The sequence below is a fragment of the Equus caballus genome, chromosome 16, assembly GCF_041296265.1.
Source record: "Equus caballus isolate H_3958 breed thoroughbred chromosome 16, TB-T2T, whole genome shotgun sequence".
Taxonomy (NCBI): Eukaryota; Metazoa; Chordata; class Mammalia; order Perissodactyla; family Equidae; genus Equus; species Equus caballus.
Window position 1 is genome coordinate 45,537,624 of NC_091699.1, and position 12,951 is coordinate 45,550,574.

At 41.3% G+C, this 12,951-nt stretch overlaps 1 protein-coding gene across 24 annotated transcripts in view; it reads right to left on the reverse strand.

Annotated features, from left to right (window-relative positions):
* Nucleotides 1-12,951, reverse strand: part of CACNA1D (calcium voltage-gated channel subunit alpha1 D) — a 320,640-nt gene that overhangs the window by 134,560 nt on the left and 173,129 nt on the right. For 16 of the 24 annotated variants that reach the window (XM_070238804.1, XM_070238798.1, XM_070238803.1 and 13 more), the window contains exon 8: nucleotides 9,128-9,231. The exons of 2 other annotated variants lie outside the window; for them this stretch is intronic. In XM_070238804.1, coding sequence (XP_070094905.1) covers nucleotides 9,128-9,231 — 104 coding nt within the window. Of the gene's footprint in view, nucleotides 1-9,127; nucleotides 9,232-9,801; nucleotides 9,906-12,951 lie in introns of all 24 variants that reach the window. 6 more of the 24 variants (XM_070238805.1, XM_023620274.2, XM_070238791.1 and 3 more) reach the window with 1 other exon arrangement.

Sequence of the window (12,951 nt, forward strand, 5' to 3'; positions counted from 1 at the left end):
CCAAGTTCAGGAAGCACAGAGAGCTCCAAACAAGATAAGGCCAAAGAGGCCCACACCAAGACATATTGCAATTAAAATGTCCAAAATTAAAGACAAAGAGAGAATCCTAAAAGCAGCAAGAGAAAGGCCACAAGTGACATATAAAGGGAAGCCCATCAGGCTATCAGCGGACTTACCCTATACGTGAGACCCTATAGGCGAGAAGAGAACAGCATGACAGATTTAAAGTGCTAAAAGGAAAAAACCTACAGCCAAGAATACTCTAGCCATCAAGGTCATCATTCAGAATGGAAGGAGAGATAAAGAGCTTCCTGGACAAGCAAAAATTAAAGGAGTTTATCACCAAGAAACCAATTGTTCAAGAAATGGTGAAGGGACTTATTTAAGTGGGAAAGCAATGACCACAAATAGAGATAAAAAAAATTATCAAAACAACAACAACAACAACAAAAAACAGGCAATAAAATCACTTGTAAGGTAAAAATACAGTAAAGGTAACAGATCAACTACCTGTGAAGATAATATGTAGGTTAAAAGACAAATGTACTAAAATCACCTATTTCAACGATAAAAGGGTAATGGATAGACACACACTAAACAAGAGACTATATATGATTTGAAAAACATATAATGTGGGAGGAGGGGAGTGAAAAACTAGAGCTTTTAGAAAGAGGTCAAGCTAAAGAGTCTATCAACTCAATATAGACTGCTACAAACATAGAATATTAAATAGGATCCTCATGGTAATCACAAATCAGAAACCTATACAAGTAAGTAAAAAAGTAAGACAAAAGAAATAAAAATTATTACTAAAGACAGCCATCAAACCACAAGGGAAGAGAGCAAGAGAAAAAGAAAGGAAAAGAGAAGAACTACTAAAACACCTAGAAAAAAACGGGACAAAATGGCAAATGCATATTTATCAATAGCTACTTTAAATATCAATGGTCTAAATGCTCCAATCCAATGCCATAGGGTGGCCAATTGGATAAAAAAAACAAGACCAAAGTATATGCTGCATACAAGAGACACACTTCAGTCCTAAAGACACTCACAAACTGAAAGTGAAAGGATGGAAAAAGATATTCCATGCAACTGGCAAAGAAAAAAAACGGGGGTAGCAATACTTATATCAGACAAAATAGACTTTAAAACAAAAACTGTAACAAGAGACAAGACAGGCACTACATAATGATAAAGGGAACAATCCAACAAGAAAATATAACACTTGTAAATATCTATACACGCAACATAGGAGCACCTAAATATATAAAGCAATTATTAACAGACATAAAAGGAGAAATAGACAGTAACACAATAATAGTAAGGGACTTTAACACTCCACTTACACCAATGGATAGATCATCCAAGCAGAATATCAGTAAGGAAACACCAGCCTTAAAGGACACATTAGACTAGACGGACTTAGTAGATACATACAGAACATTCCATCCAAAAGCCACAGGATACACATTCTTTTCAAATGCACATGGAACATTCTCCAGGATTGATCACATATTAGGCCACAAAACAAGTCTCAATAAATTTAAGAAGATCGAAATAATATCATACCTTTTCATACAAAGGTATGAAACTAGAAATCATCTACAGGAAGAAAACCAGAAGAGCCACAAAGATGTGGAGATTAAACAAAATGCTACTGAACAACAATTGCATCAATGAAGAAATCAAAAAATTCCTGGAGACAAATGAAAATGAAAATACAACATGCCAAAATCTGTGGGATACAGCAAAAGCAGTTCTAAGAGGGAAGTTTATAGCAATTCAGGCCTACCTCAACAAAGAAGAAAAATCCCAAATAGACAACCTAAAGGTACTGGAAAAAGAACAAACGAAGCCCAAAATCAGCAGAAGGAAGGAAATAATAAAAATCATAGCAGAAATAAACTAAATAGAGACTAAAAAAACAATAGAAAAAAATTAATGAAACCAAGAGCTGGTTCTTTGAAAAGATAAACAAAATTGACAAACCCTTAGCTAGAGTCACCAAGAAAAAAAGAGAGAAGGCTAAAATAAATAAAATCAGAAATGAAAGAGGTGCGATTACAATGGACACCTCAGAAATACAAAAGAAATACAAAAGAGAATACTATGAAAAGCTACATGCCAACAAATTGGATAATCTAGAAGAAATGGATAAATTCTTAGAAACATACAACCTTCCAAAACTGGACCAAGAAGAAGTAGAAAATTTGAATAGACTGATCACCAGTGAGGAGATCAAAACAGCAATCAAAAACCTCCCAAAAAATAAAAGTCCAGGACCAGATGGCTTCCCTGGTGAATTCCACCAAACATTCAAAGAGGACTTAATACCTATCCTTCTCAAACTCTTCCAAAAAATTGAAGAGGAGGGGAGGCTTCCTAACTCATTCTACGAAGCCAACATTATCCTGATACCAAAACCAGACAAGGCCAACACAAAAAAAGAAAATTACAGGCCAATATCACTGATGAACATTGATGCAAAACCTTCAACAAAATACTAGCAAATTGAATACAACAATACATTAAAAAGATCATACATCATGATCAAGTGGGTTTCATTCCAGGGATGGTTCAACATCCGCAAATCTATCAACGTGATACACCACATTAACAAAATGAAGAATAAAAATCACATGATCACCTCAATAGATGCAGAGAAAGCATTTGACATGATACAACATCCATTTATGATAAAAACTCTAAATAAAATGGGTATAGAAGGAAAATACCTCAACATAATAAAGGCCATATATGACAAACCCACAGCTAATATCGTAGTCAGTGGAGAAAAACTGAAAGCTATCCCTCTAAGAACAGGAATCAGACAAGTATGCCCATTGTCACCACTCTTATTTAACATAGTATTGGAAGTCCTAGCCAAAGCAATCAAGCAAGAAAAAGAAAATAAAAGGGATCCACATTGGAAAAGAAGAAGTGAAACTGTCATTCTTTGCAGATGACATGATTTTATAGCTAGAAAACCCTAAAGATTCCACTAAAAAACTTTTAGAAACAATAAAGGAATACAGTCAAGTCATGGGATACAAAATCAATGTACAAAAATTGGTTACGTTTCTATACACTAACAACGAAGCAGCAGAAAGAGAAATTAAGAATACAATCCCATTTACAATTGCAACAAAAAGAATAAAATACCTAGGAATAAACTTAACCAGAGAGGTGAAAGATCTGTACACTGAAAACTATAAAACATTGTTGAAAGAAATTGAAGAAGACACAAAGAAATGGAAAGATATTCCATGCTCTCAGATTGGAAGAATTAACATTGTTAAAATGTCCATACTTCCTAAAGCAATCTATAGATTCAACGCAATCCCTATCAAAGTTCCAACAACATTTTTCACAGAAATAGAACAAAGAATGCTAAGATTTATATGGAACAACAAAAGACCCTGAATAGCCAAAGGACTCCTGAGAAAAAAGAACAAAGCTGGAGGTATCACACATGCTGATTTCAAAATATACTACAAAGCCATAGTAACCAAAACAGCATGGTACTGGCACAAAAACAGACACACAGATCAATGGAACAGAATTGAGAGCCCAGAAGTAAACCCACACATTTATGGACAGCTAATATTCGACAAGGGAGCCAAGAACATACGATGGAGAAAGGAGAGTCTCTTCAATAAATAGTGTTGGGAAAACTGGACAGACACATGCAAAAGAACGAAAGTAGACCATTCCCTTACACCATACACAAAAATAAACTCAAAATGGATGAAAGACTTGAATGTAAGACCCGAAACCATGTAACTTCTAGAAGAAAATATAGGCAGTACGCTCTTTGACATTGGTCTGAGCATCATATTTTCAAGTCCCATGTCTGACCGGGCAAGGGAAACAAAAGAAAAAATGAACAAATGGGACTACATCAAACTAAAAAGCTTCTGCACAGCAAAGGAAACCATCAACAAAACGAAAAGACAACCTAACAACTGGGAGAAGATATTTGGAAACCATATATCAGATAAGGGGTTAATATCCAAAATATACAAAGCACTAACACAGCTCAACAACCAAAAAAAAACAAGAATCCAATTGAAAAATGGGCAAAATATCTGAACAGAGATTTCTCCAAAGAAGATATACGGATGGCCAACAGGCATATGAAAAGATGCTCAACATCATTAGCTATCAGGGAAATGCAAATCAAAACTACAATGAGGTATCATCTCACTCCGGTCAGAATGGCTATAATTAACAAAACAGGAAACAACAAATATTGGAGAGGATGTGGAGAGAAGGGAAACCCTTGTTCACTGCTGGTAGGAGTGCAAACTGGTGCAGCCACTATGGAAAGCAGTATGGAGTATCCTCAGAAAATGAAGGCTAGATCTACCATATGATCCAGCTATCCTACTGCTGGGTATTTACCCAAAGAACTTGAAAATACAAAGGCATAAAGATACTTGCACCTCTATGTTCATTGTAGCATTATTCACAATAGCCAAGACTTGGAAGCAACCTAGGTGCCCATCAAGGGACCAATGAATAAAGAAGATGTGGTATTTATACACGATGGAATACTACTCAGCCATAAGAAATGATGAAATCCGGCCATTTGTGACAACATGGATGGACCTTGAGGGTATTTTGCTGAGTGAAATAAGTCAGAGGGAGAAAGTCAAATACCATATGATCTCACTCATAAGTAGAAGATAAAAACAACAACAAACAATCACATAGCATTGGAGATTGGATTGGTGGTTACCATACGGGGAGGGCAAAAGGGGTGATTAGGCTCACATGTGAGGGGATGGACTATAATAGTTTTCGGGTGGTGAACATGATGTAATCTACACAGAATTCGAAATATATTATGACGTACATCCGAAAATTAATCATTTTAAAAAAAGGGACTGAGTTGATTAGATTTTTTTTCCTGCATCAAATGCCCTTTTATACTTACTCGAGCCATCACCATAACAATGACCAAACACTCTACTCTCTTTAGCCCATTGAATCCTCATGCAGCTCCACGCAGTTAGTACTATTAGCTCCATTTCAGATAGGAAAGTGAGGCTCAAACAGTTAAGAAATCTGCTCTAAATCTCACACTTGGTAAAAGCTAGAGCAAAGATCCAAGTCTTGGTTATCCAACCGTAGAGCCAGTGCATTTAACCACTGTGTTACAGAAAGGCCATTGCCCTCTATTTGTGTAAAACAATCACTATCAGCTGTAACTTCAATCATAACTATTTAAAGCTGCACAACACTATAGCTGACAAAGGACCTCCACACCCTCGACGGCCTCCTCTTGGGGGCACAGCATATAGTATTAATGTGTGTACAAAGCACATTTTTCTTGGTCACTTCCTGGGAAATCAGAAAGTGGTACACTTTAGATCATTTGCAAAGAGCCCCTTTGGCTGTTCCCACTTCCCCCAGGGAGGGGACTGAGGAGAGGGCCATAGATTTAAGGTAAAGATACATTAAATGAGTAGAATCCTTTGTATACTCTCAAAGCCCTTCTATGTTCATTAGCTGCTTTAAAGGCAGCCACCCTGTGGGGAAGGCAGCGTGACAGGATCATTCTGTTTGAGGGACGAGGAGACCGAGGCTCAGGACTCCTGAGTGAAGCCCCAGAGTTAGTGCACGACACTGGCAGCACCAGAACCCAGGTCTTCTAGCTCCCTTCTCATCGACCAGCCCCTTCTTGGGGGTCTGAACCCTACCGTGGGGGCATAAAGGGCCCTCCACCTTACCACAGGTGTGCCCAACATCAGCTGGGTCGTGCAAGTGAAGAAGTGAGCCCACTGTCCAAAGACCACCACTTTCCCCCTGGGACTCTGGCAGTGATTCTAAAGAAAATGCTGAAACATTGTGTTCTCTTATTTTGCCTATTTACTGACAAAAACCTCAAAAGGGACAAGGAGTCAAATGAACAATTATACAAGTGAAAAGTCACCAAGTTATGAGAACAGACATAATCTGTCTGAATTGTAGACTGGAATGAGACATTCCTTCCAACCCCTGGTCATAACGGGACCATCTCCTCAATGACAACTTAACGTGAAATCGCAACATGAGTTAGAGACATTCTTGGCTCCTCCCACAGAACACTATCATCATCGTCATCTCTGTTCATGCTTGGCTACACAGGGTAGCCAGTTGATAAACTTCATACTCACCTTGAGAAAAAGGGTCTCTTATTAAACCAAAGATTTTTCCAAAGCATCAGTCTTATAATGCTTTAAAAATGTACCAACACCAAATCAAGTGTGCAGATTAAAATCAGTTCAAGAATACAATAGGATGGCATGGCCACACGAAAAAAGGCGCCAACAAGCAAAAACAAAGATTTCCACATGATTAACAGACTTAACGACACACAGCATCACTTAACGATTCTTCATCAGAAGGCAATAGCATGGTCTTAAACTTCTAAAATTCGGTGCTTTGAGGATTGTGTTTTTGTTGGTCTGATGGTCCCTAATGGGGTTTGCAACATAAGTCATTTTCCTTTTAACATTTACGTCTTCTAGTTTTGTAATCTCTCTAGTGCTCCCTAAAAAAATTGTGAAGAACCCTAAAATTAATATAAAAATAATTTAAATTTGCTTTAACAAGAAAATGAACACAAATAACCCAATTTGTTGCTTTGCAGGAAAGTCAGGGAGTTGTAATTGGGCAGAGAAGAATTATTAGGGGAGGTGAGAGCGTGTCAGCTTGTCCTCAATTTCCCCCTGGCAGACATCTTACCATCTTTCAAGATCCAGCTCACAGACATGTGGCTGTCACATCCCCTTGGTCCACACCTCTACTCTAGCTTTGCCATCCTGCACCACTTAACAGTCTCCCCCACCAGACAATGAATGTCTGAGCACAAGGCCTCTGTCTGTGTCTTAGACATCTTGGCACCTCTGGCCTCTGGCCCAGAGCCGGCACTCAACATCAACTCAGGAAATGCTGGACAATTTTGTGAACACTGCTGCAAGGCTCTTCTTTGCAGAGGAGGTTCTTACCTTACACAAAGTTCCCTCAGTACTTCCTACCAAAGCTGGCCTTACGGGTGGAGTCCAGTCAGTGCACAGCCCCTTGGAGTCGGGGCACAGCATGAACTGACACTGAATATCACTGGGAAGTCTTGGATTTTATTTTAAAAATTCACGTGTCATTTGCACTCTCCTTTGTAAGCGTTCTCATTTTGTTTTGATACAAAACTGTTTTTAAATCACTAATTATTTTCCCCAAAATATATTTTAGTAAACTGGTGGTCCCATGAGGGGGTGTGCCTTTTTGTTATCTTCCAGCTTTGGGTGCCCCCTGCATGGGGCTGCATATTTAACCCCCACCATTATAATGAGGAGCCCTTCCTCTGAGCTTCTCCTTTTTTCTTTTTTAAGCAGCTGCAGCATGCGGGGCGATGGATCCTGCTCCAGGAAGCTCAGAGATAAGGCATGTCACTGGCACTGTTAAAATTAGTGGTTTCCATGGCCTCAGTCAGTTCAGTTAGGTTTAGGAGACATGGGGCGCCAAGGAATTCATAAGAGAATTGCTGTTAACCTCGTATGGCCGTTCTCGTGGCAAAGTCAAGCACAATGCTGTGTCTCCAGGGATGAACTCCACCCTTACAATCCCAACACTAACCTAAGGCCACAGAGGTTCATTAGGAGGCAGGCACTTTTAAAGTTGTAAGTGAAAGAACAGGAGGCTTGAGGAGCCCTTTGTCTGTAGAAGGAAGCTTTGGTAGGGCTCGAGGGTATGCCATCAACCCTCAGCTCAGTTCCGCTCCACCCCCCACCCCCCAACTATGGGGCGTCAGCTCCTGGCCATTTCTAGATAGAGGCTTCACATGACAGTGTGTGTCCATGGTGTAAAACTGACCACACTCTGCCAAAGAAAATTCCAAATGTGTTATCCCGAGAGCAGGCAGGGCAGGTGAGAGGGAAGATGAGGAAAGCAAGCAGAGGTGGATAACGAGCTCTGCTTTCTGCTCTGGAACAGGCAGTGTTTAGAAAAACGCGATAAAGGTCTCTTCACTGACTCAGCCTACATGAAGCCATCACTTTCCCGAGATGCAATCTCAGCAAGAGGAAGATAAAGTGAGCGAGGAAGAGATAAACTCACTTGGAATCAAGTCTGTCAATAGTATTTCCTGAGGCTGTCTGGGCTCAGGGAGTGACAAAGGCTCCCCTGGGGGAGAAGGGTACCTCCTGGGCCTCCAGTCACACCCCCAGAGCCCCTGGCAATGGTTACATGCTGGAGCTGCTTCTGAGAAAGCCCAGACAGCCCTGGCTCCCTTCTCTGGGGCGCTCCCCTTTCTGGGTGTCAGCGGGATTGGGAGAATGCAGAGCTGCCCAAAGGGGCTCTGGGATGGCATCTCCATCTACAGGCAAAGCAGAGCCCAGAAACAGCAGGAGTCCTCTTCCCAACTCAGTCTCCACCAAACCCTCTTTATGGAGGGTCAACCCACAGAGCTGACTTGGTAAACAAAATGAAATTTCAAAAATGGTGACTGAGTGATGAGGATGATGATAAGGCCGTAGGAAATCTATGTACAAAAGTTGATCGTTACCCTGCATTAAAGAAAGATTCTACAATTAAGATTAAAAATGATTCTGAGGGAAAATTCTCACAGCAACAGCAGCAGAAAACCAAGCTAATAAATGATCTTGATCTGAAAGATGTAAGATTTTGTTCAGTATTTATGTGCTAATCTAGGCTCACTTCTCCTTCATAACAAAATCTGAAACACCACTGGAAATATTCATGATACTCTGTGGGTAACCTAAAAGGGCCAGGTTATGTATCAATGGGAAAAAAACTCAAAAGACAACGGCCCTTTCCTGGGGACCGAGGCTAGGAATCCTTTTACCCACTTGTAGTCCACTTCTACACATTGGCACACGAATGCAACTGGCTTCAGAGAAACGTTTTCACTAAATTAATAGTGTTTGGCAAGCATCAGAAACACAGAACCTCACAGACACACACAGGCAGAAAGAACCACAGTTCAATCCAAAAGCAACACACAGAGGGGACATCAGAGTCCACACACATGCAGAGAAGCCACGAGGAGCAGCTGCGAGACACGCAGCGCCGCCGCACACGTGGCAGCAGCAGAATGTGCAACATGGATCCAACTGCTTACCCACTAAGGACACCAAGAACCAGGTTAAGGACGAAAAATGAGCCAAGGATGATCAGACTAACAAAATACACCCATGGCCATTCCCATCCTATCGCATCATTTACCTGTAAAATGTAAGGAGATCAGTTATCAGTTATCCATTTATTAAAGAGCAGAGCCCCCAGGAGCAGCTGCCAGACCACTCAGGGCTTTGACTGAAGGTTAGTGCTCCTAGGACAGGGACCCTGCCTACGGCCTTTCATTTTTTGTTCTCAAATAAGTTCTGCTGCTGAAATCTACGAATGTGGCCTACTGAATGTCAGCCAGGACCAGCTCATTTAGCTACTGTTTGCTACCAATTAATCTGCATTGTATTTGGATCCAGACCAATAAAGCAATTATAAATGTATCTCATTTTAGGACAGACAAAAGGGCATGCCATGGAAACTATTTAAATCCCAAGTAACAATGCTGATTAATTTCTGGTCAATAATCATTCTATAGCTTTCTTTCATGAAGGCTGGTGAGGTTCCAGGAAACATCTTGACTTGGGAAGCCTCAGCAGAAAAGAGAGCATCTCAGAGGACACATAAAGCGCTTGGCACCCACCCGGCAGTCCCCATCTAGCAAAGCCTGTGTGGTCTTGGCAACTGTCCTCAGTGCTCTGCTTTCAAGATGAAAGAGGTGTAGCTTACCCGCTCAATACACCAAGTACAAGATTTAGTACGAAAAATGACCCAAAGATGACGAGACTGACAAAATACACCCAGGGCAATTCAAATCCCATAGCATCATTCATCTGCAAGAAATAAGATGGTCTCATAGGAGTGGGTTAATAAGAGAATCTAATAAGGAGAGAGGGTCATATTAGAGACAGCATTCTATACATTTAATTAAACATTTACTTAGATTCAAATCAGAGACAACAGTAGCCAATGCACATTCATTATATATTCCCAACTCTCTCTCTCTCTCACACACACACAAACGCTCATGCGTGCACACACGCATGCGCACACACACACAGAGTCATCAAAGCTCTCAGGGCAAGTAATGGCAGACTTTGACACAGGTAGAAAAATCAGCTGGGATTTGGCTGTCTCTCACAGGAAACTGCCTTGATAAGGGATTTTCAGAAAAGATCTTGGTAAAGGACAAAACTAGTGCTTAGCTGGCAACTATTTTCTACTCTGCCCAGGTTGTTGGGACTTTTTTTTGCTTTTAAAACTTGTGATGGTGGAAAAGTCTTCGTTATAGAGACAAACTTACAACATTTGACTCTATAATTTCTTTACTTTAAAAAAAAACTCTAAAATAACTTTCCATTGGAAGCCAACCTATCTGAGGAAACCTAAGCCTGTCTAAATCTGGATTACCTGCAAGCAGGGAGCACAAGCACAGCTAAATTAATGCAATGAAGAAAACTGTTCTGAAGTCAACTAGCTGACACGTACTCTAGGGTGCTCTGGGGAATGAGATTTTTCCAAAATGCACCCACAGGAAGGACCCAGGAGAAGGAAAGAAGCCCTAGTGCCATACCTAGCTTTGACCCAGATGACCCACCCCAGGAGAAGTGGCTCCAGCCAGGAGCTGACGGGGATTACAGGTGAAAGAGGACCCTATGCCCCTACTTCTGGGACAAGCTCATGCAGCACAGTCAGACATGGCCTCCCTGACCGACCCTCCCAGGGGAAGTTTGGTCATGAGCAGTTTTCATGCTGGAGCAAACAAGTATTTTAAGGTTCACGGCTGGATGGAACTTTCCAGCAGCATAGGTCAGTGTTAAATTGGGCAAACACTTCTCCAAGGAAGGAGGTGTTAAGGAACAGTCAGGAGACAGAACGAATGGCCCCAGGCCTGACTCTGCTGGAGCATCCAGAATCTTCGGCCAATAGAACTATACATAGTCTGGGCCGATTCACAGCTCTTGCCTTGCAAGTAGGTGCAAGCTCTTTGGTCTTTATGCATGCGGTTTCCTCCACATTATCTGGTTCCAGATTTAGCTTTACAGAATGAGGCTCATGCATTTCACTATGTTTGCCTCATGTCAAACCCAAACAGGAAAAGAGAACATTAAAAAAAAAAATTACCTAACATCTGTTGCTGAAGTCTACAGAGAGGGCATTAAATCCCTTCTGAAACACCTGTTTGGCCACATGAAAATTGATGTGCTTAATAGAACTCATATCAGTCTGCACATCTTACATCGGCAATTAGAGTAATGAATGAGCCGGGGCCACGGCTGCAATTGTTGATCTAATTAAGTTGGATAAACTAATTTCAGCAGGAAGGCAGAGGGTAATTCTTCCAAAGCAACTACACCACTAAACTTATTTAAAAACCCATGTGTGGAGGAGAAGAAACAGGCCGCCTGGTGTCGTGGCCCGAGCCCTGGCTGGAGTCAGGAGCTTGCCCAGAGGCCTCTCCGGCCTGTCACTCTGTTGGAGCAGGAGTGCAGACGACACAGGAGAGTGGGCTCAGAGGGAGGCTGTGTGAGTCCAGGACTCCTACGGTGAGACCCTGCTCTTCTATCACTCAGGCAGAGTCAGTGGGCCGAGCCGTCTGCTTCACCCATCCTCGTTCAGGCTTCAGTCTCGTGTTCCAGAAAATGGCTCTAGCAACAGCTGTCTGCTCTACTTGGGAGGGAACTTTTTTTTTAATTAAGGAAACTTTTAATTTTTTAGGAGTCGGTGTTGAACAGATTCACGTTTGCTCATATCAGAACTACCACCTGGAATGCCAGCTGGGGACAGCTGGAGCTAAACAAAGGCCACAGGAGACAATCTCCAGAAGGTGGGGAAGAGGAATAAAATGGAAGCTTTGCGGGCCAGTCTTTCTCCAAGTAAACTTCTCAACCCAACTCTTTGCAGAGGCTGGTATTTCTTCGACCTTACCACATACACAGGACAAGTAAGAACTGGCCAGCTGTTCCCAAATATATCCACATGGACATAGAGACTCTGCTTGGGGTTTTGTCTGCATGGTCTTTACAACAATGAAGAAATTGGCATGAGCTGAAGCATTCCAATTTAGATTATTAATTTTTAAAATATTTATATCAAAGTTATCATGTGGTGTCACCTGGTACCCAGGAAATAACATTCTATTTAATTTCAGTTTTCCCTCATTTCAAAGGCTGAAATGCCATTCAGGTCTCCAATTAAAGTTGTTTTTTCTAACTGTTGAAAACACTACTGGAAACTTGGTATATTGGTTGTAGCTCCCCTAAGCATGGAATAAGAGAAAGGTGAAGAAAGGCAAGCCCTTGGCTGACTAATAAAAGAGGAATTTCCCAGGTACCTTGAAAGAAGTAGATTGTCAGCCTGACCATGAGAACTTCCTATTAGAGTCTGACAGCCAGCACCTCCATGGGTATGTTCACTGAGGAAAGAGCTTAGCGCTAAGGCCAGAGGCCAAAAATGATTTACGTGGGTGGCCCTCTCCTGAAATCAACACTACTTTAATTCATTTCCTACATTTAAAAAATTCTGAGTTGAAAAACAATCTGATCATGTAGTTTAATTCTGCATCTTGTAGACAAGAAAATTAAAACCCAGAGAGTTTTGGTGACCTACCCAAGGTCACATAGCCAGCCCTATCCAGCCTCAATGCTCTTTCCCTATGCTACACCCTACCGCCTCTGTAGACACCAAACATGCGTGGGTCCGATGGCAGCTTAATTATGTTTATGGAACTCACTTTAGGAAAGAGCTCTACCATAATTTTTTTCCATGGGAAGTTAATATTCCCAACTCTCCACACATCCAAATGGTTCTAAGTGTGTCTTTCTGCATATTGGGTCCAGCGGTACTTCTGTTCTCAAGACCCTGCCAGCCATTTGCCAG